The 23,394-nt window shown below is 39.3% G+C and overlaps 1 protein-coding gene across 15 annotated transcripts in view; it reads left to right on the top strand.

Moving 5' to 3' along the window:
- Nucleotides 1-21,388, top strand: part of wdpcp (WD repeat containing planar cell polarity effector) — a 68,905-nt gene extending 47,517 nt beyond the window's left edge. For 12 of the 15 annotated variants that reach the window (XM_067513202.1, XM_067513211.1, XM_067513182.1 and 9 more), the window contains 5 exons: nt 6,300-6,399; nt 12,580-12,691; nt 16,806-16,894; nt 18,184-18,215; nt 20,918-21,388. In XM_067513202.1, the coding sequence (XP_067369303.1) occupies nt 6,300-6,399; nt 12,580-12,691; nt 16,806-16,894; nt 18,184-18,215; nt 20,918-20,968 (384 nt within the window). In that variant the 3' untranslated portion in view covers nt 20,969-21,388. Of the gene's footprint in view, nt 1-6,299; nt 6,400-7,462; nt 7,604-12,339; nt 12,396-12,579; nt 12,692-16,805; nt 16,895-18,183; nt 18,216-20,917 lie in introns of those variants that run through there. The other 3 variants (XR_010915018.1, XR_010915019.1, XR_010915020.1) reach the window with 3 other exon arrangements.
- Nucleotides 21,389-23,394: the final 2,006 nt, after the last annotated feature.

The following is a 23,394-nucleotide window of genomic DNA, read 5'->3' as shown; positions in this document are numbered from 1 at the left end:
GTTGGTAATATTATAATACAATAAATAGGAAGCTGCAAAAGTGATCAAGCGGAAATTTCTGAAGGATTAAAAGGGAGAGACACACTCAAAGATTTCTAGAAGTGGGTGTCTTTGCACTGCTGCCAGTAATGTCTAATGGTTCTCTAAATTAAAAAATATTTAAAACAAGTTACATTCTGTGCTAAAAATGTTGTCTCCTAAATGTTAAAATGCTAGAGTCCAATTTCAACTAAAATACAGTGATTTTTATTTTTCATACGTTTTAATAAATGTGGATGCCTCAGCTTGTCTCTACATTATATTATAATATAGCTATGCTACTGTAAATGTAGAGTTCAGTCTATTTAAAAGTGAATAGAAAAGACTGCAGAGGGTTTTATATTGAGTAGTGGATAAGGAGCACTTTATTGTCATGTCTTATGTGAACCGCAGCTACTCCAGTACTATGCAACCTATTTTAATTGCTCGTTCACTGTTGTACCCTTGTTACTTTCATTTGCACAGGACTTGTAACCCACACAAGTGTGTGTGTTACAGTGGGTTAGAGGGTTAGAGAGCAGGTGTGATCTCAGTATGGGCCCCTGTCTTTTCACTACCTACAAGCCCTCGGTTTGGTCTTTTGGTGTCCTCTCTTCTTTCCTCTAACTCGCTCTTTCTTCCACTCTACGCTAAAATGCTCTTCTATGTGTTTCACCCCTTTTTTCATGGGGCCCGCTTTTCTCCATGCTTCACCAACACCTAGACATTAATACAGAGCCCCATACACACTCCTCTTGCTCCTTCAATCAGACTGATAGTCCTGGTTCCATTTCCCTCCCCACTAAGTACTGCTGCTGGGAAGTAGAATTGAAAAAGGTGGAGTCAAGCCTGTGGACCTTGAAAGGGCGCAAAGGAAGGCAAGGGCATAGAGGAGGGGAGGGGGCATTGGTGTAGATGGAAAGCTATATGACAGATGCAAAAAAAAAAGAGAGAGAGTGGAAAGGTGAGGAAAAAAGAAATGGGGTCTTGCTTTGTCACTTAGGAGGCTTTAACAGGAGTAAGGAGGGAATAAATGCTGCAGCTTTAAATGACTGAGTTGGGTTTGAACTGACTTTATTGAAGGAAACAAGCCTCAGCAGTGTAGCCAAAACAATGTTCCATGTATGTACAGCACTTTGTTAAAGTCCTTGTCTTTATGTAAATAAATAACATGTTCTAAAGCTTACTGGAAGATTAAGATATTTGCACAAACTAAGTGCTTGTGTTCTAGAAAGCACAAGCACTTGTGTGTTCTAGAAAAAGTAATATTAACATAAATAGGGAATATTAATATCAATATTAATAATAATAAGGAATATTAATATCTGTTTGTGTTTGTAAAACACATAATGACTCAAATTAATGACCTGAAACAATTTAAAAGAGGCACAAAATGACCAAAAACAAAATAACCATGGGGAGCTTTATTGTGGAATGAAAAACTTGTTGAAAAACTAGTTGTCCATCTCCTGAGTTACCAGTGGTTTCATGTTTTAAAAAAACTGGGTGTTAATCTCACAGGTTATGCCTTTGCAGTCTTGTTATTCATAAAGATATACTTTAGATAAGTTGGTTGTCTTTACACCTGATGAATTATTGATATCTTACGCATTGAAGAAACTTAATTAGAAAGCCTCTGTGAACCCTCTTAATAGCAGACTTTATTGCAACATGATTGGAAATTAGTGCTGCAGCTTTTTTTTTATTATTTTCAGTCAGTTTCTGCTTGCAGTGTATAAAGTGACGATAAGCATTGAAAAATGCCTCTAATCATTACAAACAGAACAAGCTAACCACTTCAGATGTCTTTTGTCCAATGAGCAGTTCAAGATCCAGATGTATTCAGGTCAATATCATGGGTGACGGTGAAAAGATTCACAGCTTTCATTTTCTTTTCAAATAATTCAAAAGCTAGAAGCAGCAAAATATGACAGTTTGATTATTCGTACTTCAACTACTTGGTTAATCAACTAATTGTCGGAGCTCTGCTTTAAATACTTCTCATTTTTGTCCTGTAAGAAACTTAATGCTCAATCTCAACAAGTCTTTTCAAGCTTTTTCTTGCCTCAGCGACCAAGAGAGCAGCAAATTGTCATGTGTAAAGAATGAATGAGTTAAGAAAAAGAGGACGTTGACATTTCACCCTTTGCTCTGTCCCACACTCTAATTAGGTTGTGATGTTGCTTTAACCCGCTGGTCACCTGATTGAGTTGAGGTGAAGAGGGTTAATGAGGGCAACCCTTGGCTTCACCAAGCTCTTTCTATCTTCCAAACTTGCCTGTAGAACTCAATAATGCCCCATTGATTTGATAAAATGCACACCGAAACACAGATAACATGTTCACCTTTTCTAGAAATGCCCAGCATGATCACCGGAGCCCCACCTCCTTTAGGTCCATTGTTTCCAAGCTAACAATAGAGGCCCTCCAAGCCTTTTTGCCCAAAAAGAAACCTTTTGTTAAAATGAAACACTTTAGTGTTGGGCTAAATTGAGGGGGAGGATGAATCAGTGGTTGTGGGGGTGCTTCAGTTGTGGTGGAGGTTGAGGGGGGTGTGCGTAGACGTAGTCGTAGGGGGGTTACAGAGTCGTTAGCATTTTTCTCCTCCATAATTGGTCCTCTTCTGTAGCTCCCTAATTAGCCTTTAGTAATGAGTTGATAATGTCACCAGTTAGGTCACTCGTCAACCAAATCAAGCCACTGGCAAGTTTTTTTTTTTTTTCCCCCTCCTCCCTCCCCCTTTTGTTCTTCGTCATCTTCTCCTTCTTCTTCTTCTTCTTGGGTGTGTGGCTCTTGATGTAGCGTGTTAATTAAATCAAATTGTGTGATAGCCAAATCTGATGCTGGCTCTTTTCTTCCCCAGTGAGGGCTTGTACTGTTTCTTGTCAGATACGCTAGCGGTAAGGCAAGCTGCATCTGTCAGGTTCACCCCCTATCTACCTCCCCTATCTGATGTTGGGCTTGCCAGTGCAGAAGGGGTAGGATGAGTAGGTATCGCAGATCTTTGGCAATAAGCTCATTGTTGTTGCTCGGGTGAGTAATTAGCATTATTAAAACATTAAGTCCTTAACACCTATCTGATAGAAGTCAAAGACAAGTCCCCTGGATAACAGGTGTGTCAGAAACAAGCGTGTGTTTGCACGCTTTTGTGCATGTTCAGCAAATCTGCTCATGTCCAGGGATTATACCAGTGTTAATTACTGAATATGTGTTTTCATATTTGCATCCTTGTGTCTCTGTGGGTTTGTGTCCAGTCTTGTTGTCAATATTTGATTTGACTGTGTGTTTGCTGGCAAAGGTTTAAAGGAAAATTCCACCGTAAAACAATTCACCACCTCAAAACTTTTTATTTACTTTGAAATAAGTATTTCTTATTGGTGTAATTTTCCTATTCCCGAAGATAACTGACTAAATACCGATAATGTGATAATGCGTCTAGATATTTTCCTGTCAGTTGCATTGAGTGTGATTCAAAGTTATCCTCACAATTTGATGTCAGTCCCTTAAAATCAAAGAGCAAAGGCTTCTGTGTTTAGGGCGTTTTGGTGTGTGAAATGTGAAATGGTAGAAGGTTTTCTCAGCAGGTATATTATTAAAAAATAACCACCAAATAGCTACAGGGATGCTGTAAAGATTACACCTTAATGCAGTCTGCAGATGTCTAAAAAAAGATTTAGTTTTTACAACCATGTACATATGGATGGCTGGAGATGCCAAAGAAGGTCACTGTGCATATGGCCCATATGCTGCAGATTCTTACACACAGAGACTGTGTGCACTTGAAATGCCCGAAAAAGTGCAAACGGTGCATCATGTTCGGTTATGTACTTTGCATCAAACCTGTTTGACAGTAACCCGCAGACTGCAAACACACAGACATGAGCCTGTCTATTAACACGCTGCTGTGTGCCAGTTAACATAATCCCTCATTTATGTGGAGGTGACCAAAATATCAGTCAATATCAGGCTCTTAATGTCCACCTCCTCCCCTTTCCTCTCTACCACTCCCCAAAAATGGCCCACTAAAACGCCCCTCTTTATCAGTGTGGTTAGCTGGCGCGCTGCAACCCTTAAAGCTCTTATATAAATAAGATTAGTGTCGCGTTTGAGCGTTGGGGAATAAGAGGTGTAATATCTGATGGTTTTATATGCAGTATTATTGTTATCCCTTCTTAGTCAGGCTGATACTCTTCTCTCTCTCCCAGTTGTCGTAGTTTGTCTCTCTCTCTCATTTCACATTTGTTCATTCGTTTATTCTTTCTCTGGGTCTCTCACTCTCTCTCCAGATTCAGACAGTATTATGAGGAGCTAAGCTGGAATAAAGCACCCTGGCTTCAAATGTTCATATTGTTCTGTTCTGTCTGTCATGCAATCTCTGTCTTTCCCTGCCACTTTCTCTCTCGCTCACTCACATGAAAACCCTTGTTTGTCTGCTCTTCCTTTTTCTGTCATTTACACACGGCACTGTCCTCTCCTCCTCACCTTTTTAGTCTTCAGCTGCTCTGTTTGTTATCAATTACGAAGCCTCACTCATATCTAATTGAGGGGCCATGTCCTCGTTCATAGCAGCTGAATTAGCCACCTCAGTCCTGGGAGCCGATTTAGGTTCTTTTGAGGCCATTTTGTTGTCGGCCATTTTCACATTTCCTCCTAACTCCTCGCCACAGAGGGCAGGCACCACACTATAATTACCCAATCTGTTCCCATTCATACGCTTCAATTTCAGGACCTCTCTTATTCTCTTTCTTTCCCCCTCTCTCCCTGCCTCAATCTCTCTCTGCTCCCCACCGCTTTTTGGAAACCAGCATCCCCCCCCTTTTTTTTCCCCCCTCTGGGGGTACAAAAGCTAGGCTTCAATATGGAGGTATTAGAGCCGGGTGCAGGCTCAGCTGGGGGCTGGCTTTAGCCTGCTGAGGGTTATCCACGGCGAGCCCTGAGTCACGGCACTGATGTCTTGTGATGTCGCTGAGGCGGAAGACTTTCCTTAACACGCTATACTCTTTGATGGGCCCTCGGGCCCTGCAAGGAAGCCCAGTGACCCCTGCCCCCCCCTTTCTTGTTGGGTGCCAGGTTGATGGTTTGATTCATTCTCAGTTCAAAGAGTTTAACATTTTAAATGTAGTCACTTTGCTTTAACATATTGTTTTATATTTTCCTTCTTTTTGTTATTCATTCATGCTTGGCCTTTTTGGCACTATTAGACTTCCCAGTCACAGTGACAGGAGCAACATAATGGTCATTACAGTGTGTTTCTCATTTATCTCATGACCATTCTTGCGAAATGCTTCGCCCATCATGGTGCTACCCCAGTTTATAAATTTAGATGATCAGTGATGCAGGTTTATTTTTTAAATGAAACCAGTTTAGCCTTAAAAAAAAAGATCATTTAAGCTAAATTCACTTTTCTTTTTCACGTCCACATATTTTTTTTTTTCCAAAAATGTAATGCTCCTGTCTGAGGCCACAGATAAAGACTACCTTACATTATCAGATGACAGCAGTGTCAGTTTTGGTGTAGATTCTTTTGGCTCCTTTTTTTTCCTGCATCGTTAATGTGCCTAATTGTCTGCTCAGAACCTGCTTAGAGTTATATTGTGGACAGTGTTTACATTGCAGAAGAATTAAGAATCAAGTTACATTAATTGAGACTCCAGTTTGTGGGAATAAAGACAAGTTGACCTCAGCCTTGCTTGTAGCTGTGGGTGTCTGATGCAGTGCGCTTATTAAGGAATAGCATGGCAGCCTTGAGCTTTAAATCAGCCACCCTCAGCCATCATTTAGCAATATTATCTCTCCTTTTGGCCATGCAAGACTCAAACGGAGAGATACAGAGGATACATGCTGTTTCCAATATTGTTGCAAGCTGATATAGTAATATGCTCGGTTGGATATGTTTCTCTGTAAAGAGAGAATACCAGCGTTTCTGAAAGGTGAACAGTCTCTCGCCTCCTCTCCCACTTTTGAAATGAGACAGATAATATCCTCGCTAGTTCAAAACCGATGAGGTGTGTGTGTGTGTGTGTGTGTGTGTGTGTGTGTGTGCAAGCAGGATGATTTCAAAGTTTTTTTGAGGAACCGGCATTTCATCCAACCGGTGCTCTTTCTGATGTTGGGCTTCAAACGACTCATTTTTTCTGTCATTTCATCTGTTTCTTCCTTCACCCGCCAAAAACGCCACCTGCACCCCTTCCAAAAAAAAAAAAGAAAAACTATTGTCATCGGAGCCTAGATTCATTTTAGATTAACGTTCCTGTTTCTTTCTTTCTTGCATTACCTTCAAAGGACCTCCATTATGTTGCCAGAGATAAGGGTGAGGTGGTGCTAGCGGATGTGGCCAAGAGGAAAGCAAATGAAATTGAGGCCCTGGCCATCGCAGGCAACGGTAAGAAAATAATCATAATGTCTGAGAAGAAAAAAAAAAAAAAAGACTCAAAATATGACTCGTTATGTGTCCTTAAGTCTGAAGCAGGAGATGAATCTTGATAACCTCGGTAACTCACCCACTCCTACACACTTTTCTGACATCTAACACCAGGTGTTCTCACAGGCTCTCACCCTCTTTTTATAGCATGAAGTAAAAATGAATCCGATCACGTTCAACAGAGAGATAGTCATGTAAAACTCACAAAACCTTTTGCCTTTTTTAAAGACCATATCCTCTATAGAAATGAATAAAAGTAAGATAATTTGATTACATTAACCTTTACATAATCACTATCAGCTCACAATCATTTTTAAAATAATTAAGTTATAAAGCATAAGTTTCTTATGTTTTTAGATGTAGATGGTTGTGAATGATTTTTTTTTCTCTCCATTGAAAAAGAACGTGTGTTAACTGTTGATAAGTTTTTAATATAACACTAATGAAATGCGTTAAACTGAAGTGTTTTTGAGGAACCAGCAAGGGGAGGGAAAACCACCCAAAGGCTCAGTTTTTGTCCTTACTTAGCTGTGCTGCTGCCCTTTGACAAACACTCCCGAAAGCACATACCAAAGGGGATCAAGCAGGGTTCCTGATTGCATACACACAACCACACACAGACTAACACACACACACACACACACACACTTTTTCACACAGAGGGCCAACGGGTGGGTAGAAAATATTCAAATTTGTGAGAGAACTAGATGAACATGTGTGATGAGTCCTTCATTGCTGCTTAAAACACACCAGAAGGCTGAGTGTGTGTGTGTGTGTGTGTGTATGTTCATAGACAATCAAATGAGGCAAGAGAGGTATTTAACTCCACTGTATAAGGTCACACCCCTAAGGCTGAGTGTCTGCAGGTTTGTTGGTGAATGAAAATAAGCATTTGTGTAACTGTGAGGCCTGTTAACGTGTGGTTTCTTTTTCTTTTTTTATCCTAATGTGATTCGTAACACGCACACTTCTCCTCATAAGCCTCTTAATTATGTCCTCGATGATTTACCTCAATCACCTACAGCATGTCCTATCCTTGGACAACGGCACTGCAGAGAAAGTGGGAAGAAGGGACAAAAGAGAGAGGAAAAACGAGGGATCACAGCAGGAGATGATAGTAGGAGGAGTTAAGTGAGAGAGAGGAAGAGATGATAACGGAAAAAAGGTAGGGTGAAAGAATAAATTATCAGTACTATCAGTATCAGTACTTCAGCTAACAACAGTCAAGTTTATTTTTGGCCTGTTGTTAACACAGTCTGAGTTTAAGATACAAAATTTGTACCAGAAATGTGTTCTAAAACGTTATCTTAACGTAGGGAACTGCAGTCAATGATTCAGACACTTTTCTACAGTGTAGAAAAGTGTGGCTACAGTGTAAAGACATTGGCTTCTATAAGATTTTAAGCGAGCCCTTCTGACCAATCAGAGAACTTTAACAATTTAGGCTCAATTATTAAGTTTTCGTGAATTCTTGTTTTTATTGTTCTTTCATAGTGGCGTCCACCCAAAACAATTAGCAGTGGAACAGAGCAGAGAGGAAGTGAGGGGCAGAATGGGCAGCTGGCTCTATCTTCAGTTGCATTTGTACCTGTTAATTATAGGCAGCTTTGACCTAGGACTAAGGGTGTTTGTCATTTTAAGTAACAAACTGCCACCCAATGTTTTCAACTCTGGCCCAATAAGAAAGTAACGAGAGATAGCGTGTGTTATCAAGGATCTAAGAATAAAGGGGTGTTCAGTTTTCAGCCTGCTGTGGAAGAAAGCGTCTTAATTTCTTCCAGCTCTTGCAGTCCTTTAATATTTTTTGAAACTCAGGTGCAAGGTTTATCGATGGATTACTGAACAAGCCTTCAGGGCGTATGCTCGGGGCCGGAAAGGTTGGGGAGGGCGATAATTACTGTTCATATTTCATGTTTGAAAGAACTCAGGTAACCACAAAAAGATGCAGAATGACATTAAATTGATGAACATCAACCTAAACTATTGAGGGGTGGGGGCACTAAAATAGAGACAAAAGTTCCAAAATCAAATGCAAATTTAACACACACTGACACTGAATGACTGAAAGGCTGAGTACTTCTCTCCTGGGACCCATTTTTTTCTAAATTTGCTTGTGTGCAGAGTTATCGCAAGTAGCAGATATCCAGCTAAGCATATACCCTATACCCACTTATGTGTAGATGCAAAACTAACAAACACACTAACACAACAGAGTTGTAGCAGTGAAGATAACACAAAGTAAGAAATGCCAAATTAAGAAAAGGAGTGAAAATTTATTTTATTACTAAAGGTTTTGACTGCTCCATTTATGTCTGTCTCTCTCTCTCTCTCTCTCTCTCTCTCACACACACACACACACACACACACACACACACACACACACACACACACACACACACACACACTACGCACGCATACACCAGCGCACACATTGACCCAAATGAGCTATGCAACATGAGCATATTGACACTTTGTCTCCATCAGTGATGATGCTTAAACTGAAGTACAGTTACTTTTCAGTTTTCAGACAAGCAGTGTGTTACCAGGGCAGACAAACAGACAGCGGTCCAGTGGACTGGCATCTCTCTTTTAAAGGGATACCCCAGAACACACGTGTGTAAACATTTACACATGTGGGTGGGTGTATCTAAGTGGGTAAGGACCAAATGGCCCACAGGGTCAGTGGTTCAAAGTGTCCTTGGGCAAGACGCTGAACCCCAAGGAACTCCCGGTGGGACAGGTGAGCACCACCATCATCAGCGTGTGTGAATGGGTGAATTATTATTATTACAAATTATTCTAGATAAAACCTGCTCTCCAAAAACAAAAAGCATCCACTGTTATGTTTGATATGTCCTCAAATAAATTTTCTTCAAACATGACTTCCCACAGTATAGGCACAGTAGACCCATACTAACAAGTATTTTATTTGTACACACTACATGTCATATTCAGAAAAACCTTTAGACACACGTGGTTGTGTAAATATGTGTATTGTAGGTGAGCAGCTGGGTGTGACGTGTCACCTAGAAAACAGGTCATACCTAATCCTGCATGAAGTGATCATTTGTAGCAACCAGTTGTTAAACAGAAATTTCAACACTACCTGTTTTGTTCACAAAACACAGCCTGCAACACAGCCTGCTGTGTTAGTGCACAAACATGCAAACAATACAGCAAATTATCTGCATTAGGCCAACGAGTTCTTATTACACGAAATGTACACATTTACTGCATATGCACTCGCAAAAACTTAACCAAACTGTACATTTCACTCCCTTTTAAAGTAGATGTAAAGCTATTGTCAACACTGATTTAAGACTGCTTTGTCTGCATCTTTATACTACAAGAGCTCAGTTAAAGTCTGTTTTAAACCTAATCATGACAATAACATTAATGGAACTGAACTTCGTGACCTCATTAGTTTCCACGTAATCTCACATGAAGGCATCTGCATTTTAAATATTTTTACCCACAAAAACTGTTTTGAGGCTGTGAAAATATTTTTTTTTTTGTCTATAACTGTTTTTGCATATTTGTCTCCTGTCTCCTATTTGTCTTCTTGGTTTTTAACCCTCTTCAGAAAATACTGATAATGATGATCCCCTTTTGAAGCTGATGTACATTATCCATCATTGTTTGCATAGGGGAGAAGATGTGCACAGCCTCTTCCAAGATGTTTGTGCTTGTAAACATGTAAATGTAAATGCTTGTAAGCCTTTAACATGTTTGCAGAAAGCATTATTGAGATTCCTTCTATGGTTCCCTTATGTCCTTGCGTCCCTGCATGCTTCCATCTAATTCGATGGTCAATCAGTTCAGATACATTAAATAGCTTGAAGTAGAATCCTTGCTGTGTTGAACTGAATGGAGTCCTGATAGGTTGCTGGAATTCCTCTCTAGCTTCCTGACTTTAGCCTGGTTTGTATTTTAAATTATTATTTTTTTGGTTGTGTAAGTAACTGTGAATTTGTTCACTATTAAAGTAGACCACAGTCTTTATATAACTATAACCAACTTGCTTTCAGTGCCTGAACACAATAATTTATTAAAAAAAAAAAAAAAAAAAGGCTTTCAGTTTTTCTCAGCTAATACAAGTGTTCTTTTATCATCAGTAAGAAAGTAACAAGAATGGTCAAAGAGTATATGAAAAAGTTATAGTAAAATAATGAAACAACTTGGATGCAGAAGGTTGCATTCCCTTGATAAATGTAGTAAATTAATTTTTGATGAACAAATGTACTAGCTAAATATACATTAATTATTATGCACATTTAAAATAACACGTTTGGACCCAACTCTTTTCCAGCTGGCTGTGTTTAATGATCTGCTTATAAAGTGCTTCTAGCTAAAGTGCTTAACAGTGTTGTTTCTCATGCATTGATGATGGGGCTGTCATTGAAAGGTGCTCACCCGACCCCCCTAGTCAACTTAGGGTTCAATGTCTTGCTCAAGGACACTTCAGATAGAAGGAACCAGGAGTTAAAGCACTGACCCTGTGGTCTGTGAATGACCTTACCAACTGAGCTACAGCAATATCTGCACTTACTTTGCCTACTAACTCCTGTTGCCTCCAGGACTTAGATGTTTATAAATGTCAGAAGATTCACTGACGATGGAATAAATGGATGTCGCTTTCACACGTTGACACAGTTACACAGCAGTTCGGATTCAGCAGCAGAAGGTTAATTGTATTGCCTTAAGGCCACTAACAGCTGGCAGAGAGGAAAGCATGTGAAGCGGGAATCACAATCAAGCCTTTTTCACATGTGAACACCATACAATGTCTGAAGAATTAAGGCTGGAGTTTGCCCGGAATTGTCGTTTCACACATGTAGCACACAGCAAGAGATTGTCCAAGTCAGAAGTGTAACGGGAAATGGTGATTTGTTATTAGAACTTCAAATTCATGCTATTCAAAAAAAAAAAAAAAAAAAAACAACTTCTGTACTGTGGGCTTTCACAATAAAGTTTCTAGAAGTTCACGGAATTAGTGTGAATGTGTGTAAAAGGAGCTTTCGAGAGTTCTTTTTACCTTTGACAAAATCTGGCAGGATGTTTCCCCATTTTGTCCAACTGCTGACTGTTACTTCATAACATTTTCTATATCCAATGGTCTGTGCAGGCCAACCAGCTGTCTTTTTACTTATAGCAGCTGTAAAAACAGCTGATCTAGGCCATCAGAACCCTGGATTACTCCAAGAAAACTGTAGGAATCAGATTATTTACATTTGAAAGAGGAAACACTGGAAAGAGGAACACATCTCATGCTATTATCTGGATGATTTTTTGTTTGTTTTCTAAAACGTGACTCAATACCCGATTAAGTGGTTCTTTTAGGTGGATTTTTTTAAACAGTGCTCTGGCATCAGATTGGGCAGAGACACAGTATTTATATGCACCTCTTCTCATATTTATGTGTATCCATTGTAAATACTGATGAAGATTCCTTCTTTTGCTTGTGCAGACACCTACCCATAAACACAATAGAGAACACACATTTCAGCTTAGAAATGGTCCCTTTTATACCAGCATTGGAAACTGCTTATAGCTGTCTGGCTGACAAGTGTGTTGATTTGGATAGATAAGGCATTGTGAGAGGCACAGTAGCGAACAAGTGCGAGGGAAGGCCTCTTCCTCTCTCATTTTTTTTCCTTTTGACTAGCATTTTGCCAAAAGGAGAAGCCAAGTTGGTTGCCGATTGTTCTGTCTCCCCCTCGCAAAGGCTGATGTGACTGCAGGGCCTTTCAATGGGCAAAGAGACAAGAGCTTTATGTGAAGATCCACTTCTCCACCTCCACTCTCTCTCTCGCTTCTTCTCTTTTCTTGGTCGTTATGCTGAAAAGCCTGTTAGCTCCAGTGTGTGACGGAAAACGGCATTTGTTTCTGTCCTTCTTTCAGCTCTGTTGGTTGCTGTGTTCACACATCCTCCATAAGCATTTGACATCATGTATCAGGTCAGAAACTTTATGGAAATAACAATCATAAAAATTAAAAAAAAAGATAATGTAGATGTAAATTAGCAAAAATCTGCACTGACATGAATATGGTGGTTTATGATGCTGAAAGACATTCTAGACAGATAGAAGGTGCAATGTCTGCACACCATCTTGACAGTTCCCTCCTGTGTTTGTGTATTAGGTGATCCTCTAAGAGGCAGAAACAGTGTGAGTGCGTCCAGCATCTGGGACAGACAAACAGTGCGGAACCAAACTGCAACAGTACCTACATACTCAGCCTCTTCCACAACACAGTAAGTCATTGTAACAGCATGTGTGTGTTCTAACCAGCTACAGATGTGTGTCTAATTGTGTTACTTTTATTACTTATACCTACAGTACCTGATATTTTTGCTACGTGTCTGCAGTGGTGGAAATTACATAGATCTATTTTTACATAAGTATAGTTACTAGTTATTTTTCACAATAAAACCAAACACAGTATAATCATAAGACTATTGATTCCTGGTGTGAAATTTCCATCTATTTAGCAGCACATGCATTTATAATATATTAAAAATAAGTGATCGTCAGAACAGACATGAACATGACATGTTGGAATGTTGTCTTAAATGTCAAAAGAAAGAGAATGCACTGATTTGCCACTTTTTTAATGTGACTAATACACAGACAGCATCCATCCACCCATTATCTGTAACTGCTTATCCTATACCCTGGGGGGTTGGGGCCTATCCCAGCTGTCTTTGAGCGAGAGCTGGAGTACACCCTGGAGAGGCCTCCATTTGATCTTAGGGCCAACACTGACAGACATACACAGACAGACAACCATTCACACCTACATTCACACCTACAGGCAATTTAGATTCACCAATTATCCTAACATTCATGTTTTCATAGATTTAGAGAAAGTGTGTGACAGGGTGCCGAGGAGGAGCTGTGGTATTGTATGAGGAAGTCTGGATTGGCAGAGAAGTATGTTAGTGGTGCAGGACATGTATGAGAGCTGTAAGATCGTGGTGAGGTGTGCTGTAGGTGTGACAAAGGAGTTCAAGATGGAGGTGGGTCTGCATCAAGGATCGGCTCTGAGCCCCTCCTTGTTTGTTCTGGTGATGGACAGGCTGACCGATGAGGCTAGACAAGAATCCCCATAAATTATATTTGCAGATGACATTGTGATTTGTAGTGAGAGCAGGGAGCAGGTGGAGGAAAATCTAGAGAGGTGGAGGTCTGCTCTGGAAAACAGAGGAATGAAGCTTAGCCACAGCAAGACAGAATACATGTGTGTAAATGAGAAGGACCCAGGTGGAACAGTGAGGTTACAGGGAGTAGAGGTGAAGAAGGTGCAGGACTTAGGGTCAACAGTTCAGAGCAAGGGAGAGTGCGGTGAAAAGGCGAGTGCAGGCAGGTTGGAACGGGTGGAGAAAAGTGTCAGGTGTGTTGTGTGATAAAAGAGTATCAGGGAGAATGAAATGAAAGATGTTTAAGATGGTGGTGAGACCAGCAATGTTGTTCGGCTTAGAGACAATGGCACTGAAGAAAAGAAAGGAGGCAGAGCTGGAGGTAGCAGAGATGTTGAGATTCTCTTTGGGACCGACGAGGATGGACAGGATTAGGAATGAGGACATCAGAGGGACAGCTCATGTTAGATGTTTTAGGGGATAAAGTCAGAGAGGCCAGATTGAGGTGGTTTGGACATGTTCAGAGGAGAAACTGTGAATATATCGGTAGAAGGATGCTGAGGTTGGAGCTTCCAGGCAGTAGGTCAAGAGGAAGACCAAAGAGGAGATTTATGGATGTAGTGAGGGGGGACATGAAGTTAGTTGGTGTGAGAGAGGATGCAGAGAACAGGGTTAGATGGAGGCACATGATTCCCTGTGGTGACCCCTGAAAGGGAACAGCCGAAAGGAAAAGAAGAAGAAGAAGAAATTAAAACACCTATTTCAACAATATAAAAAAATGCCTCAAGGTTGTATTTGTGTGTATGAAAGATGTTCTGTCCCCTAGTGAATTACCATTGTCTATAAATGAATTGTATGAGAGCATCTGTGGCCAAATGAATCCAGCTGCAGCCTAAAAACCATCACAGTGACATTTCAAATGTCAAAGCCACAACAGTTACGGTACTTATGCTTTCTTTGGGGATGCCAAGCCACTGTCCATTTTCGCCACAGTTCAGTCTCCGGAGTGGAGTGTTAAAGTCAGTGTTACAGGGAAATTGTTTGATGCACTTGTCTACATGAATGACAAGTTGAAACAGTGTGACTAACGACACACTTTAGCATTTCTCTCTTTGTCCCTGCCTATCTCTCTCACACACGCACCCACACACAAACAGATATGTACAAATATATCCATCCACATCTCTATTATCATTGGCTGGATGATTGTGGGGGTGATGGAGGGCCATTCCTTGTCAAACTCCAGCTAACATATTGGAGTATTTATATGGGATTTGTGTGCATTAGATTTAAAAAAAAAAAAAGGAGCGCTCTTGTTCTGTTCATCCTCGTAGGCTTTTCATGGCTGTTTGACTGTAACACTGATGACTCTCTGCACTCCACCCCTCCACTCTGCATTTCTCTAAGCCCCCTCCATCCATCCCAAATCCCATCCTATTGGCCAATTTAAACAAGCTGGGTCCAGAGAGAGGGGATAGACAGAGAAAGATGCTCCGTCCTAAGCTCTTTTTTAAGCAGTAAAAGGAATGAGAGGAGGGGGGGAAAGTGCTAAAAGAGGGTTAGGGCAATTTGGCAGCCAAAAGCCCAATCGTACTACCCCAGGTCTTCTTCTGCACCGCTGACGGAGGCTAAGAAACCAGATCCCCAAACCTCCCCAAAGATAATGGCCACAGCGAGAAAAAGACAAAAGCCTTACCCTTTTTTATTGCACAATTTTTATATTGAACCCCCCCACCACCACCACTGCCGCCGCCTTTGTAATCTGGTCTCCGATGAAGTTTCATTGTTTCTCATGTGAAGCCAATGACAGCTTAGCCGAGATGCAGTAGGGGAGGCATTATAGAGCAGGCGTTCCCCCTTTTGGCTCGCTGAGAAAAAAGCAGAGAAGGAGAGGGATGCGAATACAATGCCAGTTTGGGGGCTCCTCGCTGATTCCTGCATTCCCCAAATCTGACTTGGAGAAGTGAGAGGGAACGAGACAGGAATCTTGGAAGAATCCCAATGTTCCTTTGATGACTGTTGGCCTCTCTCGCTCGTCACAGACTTCTCCGTTAGTGGATCAAGGAGAACTGAGGCTATTCTCGCTTAGTGGAGGCCAAAAGAATTATACAAGTGTTTACATTTGACTATTTATTGTTTAGGTTTATACTTGTTAGTTATGCTCAAAAAGCAGTTTAGTATGTTGCTGTTGAGAAGACAGATTATCCAACCAGATTTGTTAAAACAGAAAAGAAATCTACTGTGTGATGGAGGTGAGAATAGTTTGAAAGTCAGTTTGTGAAACCAGTAGAAAAACTGACCTGACACTATCAGGAATAACCTAACAGTTATATGCATCTAGGAGGGATAATATGAATATCAAATATCTCATTCTTAAAAAAATAACTTTCCATTGTCGAACATTTAGGAAGCAGTTTCATAGAGGTGTCAGTAAAAGGTTAGTTTACAACATATTTAATTAGTTTTTTGCCAGAATAGTAAATCTTGCAGAACATGATCTACTCACAGTGACATCAGTCTGATTACACTTATGGGTCAAGGTTAGGGTAAAGTTGTGGTCAGGTTTAATACATACACACACAGTTCAGTGACTTGAGACGCAGCATAGTTATTTATATTTACCCAAAGCTACAGTCTTTCTCCAACCTTGACCCAACCACTTTTGTTTCTAAACTACAAACTCCCACACATAAACGTGGGTGAGGTAGAACCATGATGCACTTCATTCAAAAATGTTACCTATGAACATAATCTGGGCAAGAACTACATTTGTGTGTTGATTTAATTATTATACTGATGTAAAGTCTCAGCAACTTAAATCTGATCATTACAATGTACGATGCACAATATACAATGGATAATTACATCCATGGTTTAACGTGAATGCATGTAAATCAGTGAAAGGAGATGTCACCTTCCATAATATCCACTGCAGCTAACCCCTCTATCCCAAAATGCTGTGCATGTTGAGGTTTGACTGATCAGCATATGTGTCATTTGCTCTTATTTCTCATAGAAATAGTTAAATTTAATTTTAAAAATTCACTAAGACAAACACAAATAGAAGATGCTATGTACTGATTCGGAAGTGTTTTAGAGAAGCTGGCTCCTGAGGTGCTGCTCTCCTGCAAAGTGAATATTCTTTTTTGTGCAGCAGTTCATGGGTGTATTTCATTAATGAATATGTAAACAAAATGCAGATGTCACTTTTTTTTCTTTTTTTATTCAGTGTTGGGAGAGCCAGTAAGAGGAGACCACAAGCAGAGAGCATGCATATGGCCCTGAACCCAGATATGTTCAGGGCCCTGAGACAAACAGGTCTGTCTGTCATATTTTAATTATCTGTATCTCTGTGTGTTGTGTCTGTGAGAGAAGACTTGTTTAATACTGAATGTTAAACTATGGAGGTTAAAGAATGGCAAAAACATTTAAAAAAGCAGTTGTTAGCCTGGGCATTACCAACTACTGTTGAACATGAGAAACAGAAGTCTGTTCATGATGTCTGTGTATCTTTAAAGACTTAAAGAGCTGGGACACTATTTTTTTTCTCTTTCCGATAGACTGTAGAATTTCGGAGGATTGAAAATCTCAGTTTAGTCTGTTTTCTTCCCCTTATTTAATCGATAAGTCCGTTCATTTTCTTAATTAATTATTTTTTCAACATTACCCACACAGCCACTAAAATTAACAGTAACTAACCTGGATTATCTTATTTGTCTGTGGCATAGATTTTCCATCGTTGAATGAAATGTATTTTAACAACAAAAAAAAACTAAATAGTATAAAAGTTTTATTTTTCAGTTTAAACATCTAAAATGTGAAAGATTTGATGTTGTGGGTAATAGTGTTTTTGATGGTTTACTAGTACAAAAACATGAATAATATTAAAGATTATGTTTTTTTTTTTTTCTTTTTTTCAATCATCCTAATAGACCTGGAGACACATTTACATTAAATCACAACCCATGATGTTCAGCATGTCTGTTTCAGGGCCACATTTATGCCCTGCAGCAATTCTCCTGCGACAATTAGCCTGTTTTATTCTCTAATTGTGGCCTGAGTGCTCTGCTCTGTCAGTAATGACTAACTGGACATTTAGGAAAAACATCCATTAAGAAAACATCCCTTCTTCTTCACTTCCTCCTCTTCTCCTTCCTGCTCTCTCCATTTTAATAATTCAATTTTTCGGGTGATTAGCGATTGTCTCTGTACCCAGATCGCTCTGTCATTTGATAATCCAGACTGTAGGCTATTGGGGGGAATTTGTATCTGCCTTTTTAAATGTCTGTATAAGGCATGCTGAGGTTTTAATGTCAATCACAACCTTATTAGCACAGGGCTCAAAGCAAAAGAGCGAGATTGCCATGAGTGACAACAGTTTACATTCGTTAAAAACCCAGAAAAGGTGACGTGTCCGGCCTACTGAGTGAGCGTGTAACCTGTTCGGGCATTTGTCTGCGTATGCGCTTGTCTGTGTTTATGTGCTTTAGGGCTGTTGTGTGTGATTATGCATGTCTAATGTTTGGTTGTCGTACTTGTTTAAAGTGTCACGGCTGGTTTACAGGAACATCTTCCAACATCTTCTGTCGTTTCATTTTATTCTGCAGGAAGCAGCCAAGGTGGCAGAGATGACATGAATGTAAGTCGACTCAGTGGAAATTCATATGTATTTTGTTTTTTTTACAGCTGTTGTATGGTTCTCTGTGTAAGATAAAAACAAACCCTAGACTCATGATATACATTTATAGCCAGTAGTTTTGCCGAGTTATGGCAGTATGCTACATTACAGTGGTTCCCAACTAGTGGAAACAAAATTGTTCCACAAAAATTAGTTGAAATGGTAACTATGTGTGTTCTGTCCCCTTGTATAGCATTTATGAACATTATATATATACTTTAGAAGTGGTTTATAACACACTGTGTAATAAATAAACACAGTGTATAGAGTTATATAAATATAACTCTATAAGCAGACACATGGGTATTTAATAGCCTTAAACATCTTAAAGGTCACATTTAGATTGTGCAGGTTTTATTTTACAAAAAATATGCATTTCTATGCATTACAAATACAGTATTTGTAAAATATTCATAAACACTGTTGTTGCAATGTACCCAGACATTAGCAAGAAGACAAGGGGAAACAAAGTGAAAAAAACATTCCATCATATATTTATGTTTTACTTTTCTCTGACTCTTAATCATGTTCTATTTCAGTTTGAGGAAACTTTGTTAACTAAACAAAATTAGTTGTCAAACTTCTAACAACATGTGTGACAACTATTTAAAAGTACACGATGCAGTACAGAAAATAAAGAATCATAAGCAGAAAAAGTTGTGATCACTACACTATAGAGAATATACAGTTAACTATCACATGGGATCCTATTATGTCCGAAATTGTGTAGTTTACACCTGCCAGGATCATTTAATTATTCAGTGGCAACAAAGTAAAATACAAAGTCTTGGTTGTCAAAACCTTGACAACAATTTTCTAGTTCCCAGTTTTTAAACAAGGGAGTTGTTCTTTTGTTTTTATCGTATTCAGTCCTAATTTAAATACGTATAGATTTCTATTGCTCAGATAAAGACAGTAATTTAAGGACCACAGTTTGGCATTGGGATATTGTGATTGTGTGTTTTTTTTGTTTTGTTTTTTACAACTATTTGCTAATTAATTAAGGAAATAATCTTAATTGCAGCTATAGAAAAAGTAATGGCATTGTTTGCTGTGTACTGGTTTTCTGCATAGATTGGTTCCTGAAGTGTGATTTGATCTTCACATAAATCATAAATACAAACAAACAATATTTCTAAACTAAAAAAAACTCATGATCTTTCATGTCTTCACCTCCATTAGCCATACAGAGTGATGGTGGAAAAGTAATTGCAACACTGGGCTACTGATGTCACTAAACATCAAGAGGAGCAAACCTGGAGTTGTATCGATAAAATGAGAATGGAGGTGTGGTTTAGAGCTACCTTGACGTAAAAAAACCACGAGTGTCAGTTTTTAGTACACAAGCAACATGTGAGCTATGCCTTGCACAGATCTCAGAAGTTTTGACTGTAGCTAGAAAGGGTTAAAAAGTAATGACTTTACATTTTTATCATTTTACACAGTTGGACATATTTTCTATAAATGTAGACAAATCCCCAACCAGGGTCATTCAAAATGCTCAGTGAGGTTAAAATAAGCCAGCTAACACTTGAAGGATTCACTGGAGTTGGTTAACATTTCTGTTCATGAGTCAACTACACACAAAACATTGAACACGCATAGTTTCCATGGCAGGACACCCTGGAGGACCACCACTGCTCTCCAAAAAAAAAAAAACACTACAGCACATCTGAACTTTGACAAAGACCACTGTCACACTCCACAACTCTGCTGGGAAAATGTTTTATGGACAGATGAAACAAAGGTGCAGTTGTTTGGGAAGAACAGGTAGCATTATGAGGCATTAAAAGGGAACAGCAAACCAAGAAATCATCATCCTAACAGTGACGTACGGTAGACGGAGCATCACAGTTTGGAGCTGCTTTGCTGCCTCTGGACCTGGACCAATTTACACTGTGGAAGGGAAAATCAATTCCTGAAGCTCAGAAGAAGCTGGGTGATGCAGCAGGACAATGACTCTAAACACTGAAGTAATTCTACTGCAGAATGACTCTAGGGACACAAAATCCACCTTTTGTAGTGACCCAGTCAGAGCCTTGACCTTTAACCAATAGAGATGCTGTGGAATGACGTCAAGGGACGCGTTCACAGCAGATGCCCAAAAAGTATGGCTGAGTTGAAGCAGTTCTGTAGAAATGGCCCATAATTCTGATCCATATCTACAGGAAGTGCTCGAGGTTACTGCTGCCAACAGTTTTTCAACCAGTCATTAAAACCCTATTTCTATTACTTTTCCCACCATCACTTATTATGTTTATTGAGTGTAAAAATACATGAAAGATCATGGCTGTTTGTGTTTTGTCAGTTAATTTATGCCTTTGGTGAAGATCAGATCACTTTTCATGACAATTTATGCACTGACCAGAAAACAATGCCACTACTTAATTTTGTAACCCACTATTTTATTACTTAAATTATTTTCATGGGTTGAGGACTTGAGCAATAATTGCTGAATACAAGTGAAATCCGTTCACCTCAAAACACAACAATTTTGTCTGTTACTGCAGCATTTTGGTGTGAAGGAGACAGGCCTCTGAAAAACAATAAAGATGTATAATATAATTAAATAGAATGTTAAAATAGTATAGGATTAAGAGGAGAAAGTACAGTCTTTATTGGGCCAATGTATTTATATACTGTAATTTGTTTTCTGTTCTTAGGAAGAAGACGACCCTGGGATGATTCATGTGGTTCATTTAGGAATGGTTTGAAAACAGATTTCACCTATAACAGACGCTCTTGTCTAAGTACAGAGTAAAAAAATGAAACCTGTAATATTGCCTATGTAGGAATCTTAAAATCCCACTGTACACATCCATTGATCACAGTATAAATGTCTGATGAAAGTAGAATAATGCGAGTGTTATGAAAGACTTAGTTTTGTAGTGTCTGAGGAATCCTTTATTTTTTTTAGACCTGTCAAAGTCTATCTGTGAAATTTAAACCCCGTCAAAAACACTGAGCAGAATCATGGAAGTGAATTCAATTTATTTTCTGCCTTAGTGAAGTATTAAATCAAATGAACCTTTTAAAGAAAACAGTTACACACAGTTCCTCCTTTTAAAAACATGACAGAAAATGTTCTAAACCTTGCCATTAATCAGCCTGAAAAAATAAAGACTTCTATTATACTTCCGTCACTACTGATATTGAATGTTCCAGGCTTCTTCTGTGTGTGTGTGTACACTGTGTAGATGTGTGTGTTGGCCGAGATTACGGGCCACAGTTTTATTCATGAATAGGAGCCAACCAGCGACTTTAAAGCATCGCGCGGAGCCCCTTTCCTGAACAGCAGCCATGGCCGTGTCAGAGCTGTTGACGCGCTGCGCTCACCGACTAATCTGACAGCGCCGCGCGAGCCCTAATCCCTCACTGTATCGTAATCTATTTACTTTGCATTCTAAGAGGATTTCCACCAAAAAATATACAAGAAGCGATGTTAGAAATGGACAGAAGATCAGCGAGGGTGCTTTTCTTCTCCCTTTTTTTTTCTTGTTTTGTTAGCTTTAAATAAAATCATTGTATGTTTTTTGGGGAGTCAGTCCCCTGCGAGAGGGACGGGTGAAAGGAATTACATTTCTGACTGATACTAATACTTCTCTTATGTAAACATCAAAATGTTACATTTCCCTTCTGATGATACAGTCACACTGCAGAGGCTGTGGAGGAGATACGTGGCGTCTGTCGTTTCCTTTAGTGCATCTCTTGACACGTTCATAATTTACAAACCAAAGCTGCATTATCTGCCGATTGTTTGACTTGACAGCTTGAATAAAAGCTGCAAAATTGCTTAACAGGCAAGCACGAGATCCTCCTCCCATCTCTCTGATGGCCTCAACAGTAGCCTTTTTTTGACATGCAACCAGTGAAATCTGCTCTTTCATAATACAGAAAACAAAGCAGGAGACCAAATGCTCTCCTCGGTTACCCTTTTAGCAATTATGTCAGCTTTGTGAAATCATAAATAGTTATGCTTCATTTAAAATGTGGCCAGCAGCTTTATTGTAAAACACCGCCTCACACTCAGATCTCTGCCATCCGAGATGACTTGCAGAGATAGGCTTATTAGTGGTATTAACATACTGTGCAGTGTGCTGGAGCTGTGAAACGGCCTTGTTAACATTTGGAAATGAATCAAGCCTCCAGCACTTGTTATTATCCAGGTTATCTGTTTCTTTTTTCCTTCTCTCTTCTGTGCAACAGCTGTGCAGCATTGTTGCAGAGGCCTGACCACATCTAATGATGGTTGTGATTAGACCGATACTCTTTTCCTTGCGGGAAGGAGGGGGGGTATTACATTTGTATGTTTTACTGATCTATACAAGTTAAATCTCAAAATGTTTGATATATTTAACATTTTTCTCTAAGAGACTAAATGGCTTGCAACTAACAGTAATTGGAGGGGCCTTATTCTCTAGAAATAAAACACAGGATTGCATTACATTTCTGCTAGTTATCACTTCTCTAGTCAGTGAATGAGATGTACTTTGCATGAAGATCACGATGCAATTGTTTCATCAAGAGAAGTACTTCATTAGAGCGCAACATATCTGAATTGAAAATCAGTGTTGAGCCCCTAAGACAAAAAGCATTAGATTTTAACACTCAATGATTAAAACAACCTACTTCAGATTATGGTCGGATTGAAACATAAGGAACTCTGATGAGATCAGGGTTATGATAACTTTGTGCCTTTTGGGCAAGTATCGGCTAGTTTGCATTCATAATTAAATGCCACAATAGAATGTTCTTACATGCATGTTAATTTGTAGTTTTAATTCGGAATAACTGCTCCTATGAAGACACGTGTCTTATTATTACAACAGAATTTCACTATATAGTTATAGGTGATAACAAATACCTTCATAGACAAATGCATTATAGTACGTTGTAAACCCTTTATCAAATATTTGTCCAGTGGTTCGTGCTCCTGGAGGCTCCCAGCCCTATTTAAAAACAAAAAACAAAACATTTATTGCCATGGTGGATACTTAAAAATTCCCTGTCTAAATAAAATTTTAACCTCCTGTAGATGTGAAACACTTGAAAAGGAACATAACCAAATTTAAATGAATTTTAACAAACAAGAGACATGTACTTGTTCCTGCATGGTGTGTGTTTTGTCGTCAGTTAAGGT

Source organism: Channa argus, chromosome 1 (assembly GCF_033026475.1).
Source record: "Channa argus isolate prfri chromosome 1, Channa argus male v1.0, whole genome shotgun sequence".
Classification (NCBI taxonomy): Eukaryota; Metazoa; Chordata; class Actinopteri; order Anabantiformes; family Channidae; genus Channa; species Channa argus.
The sequence above is the reverse complement of the archived record's forward strand: the minus strand, read 5'-3'. Positions and strand labels throughout refer to the sequence as shown.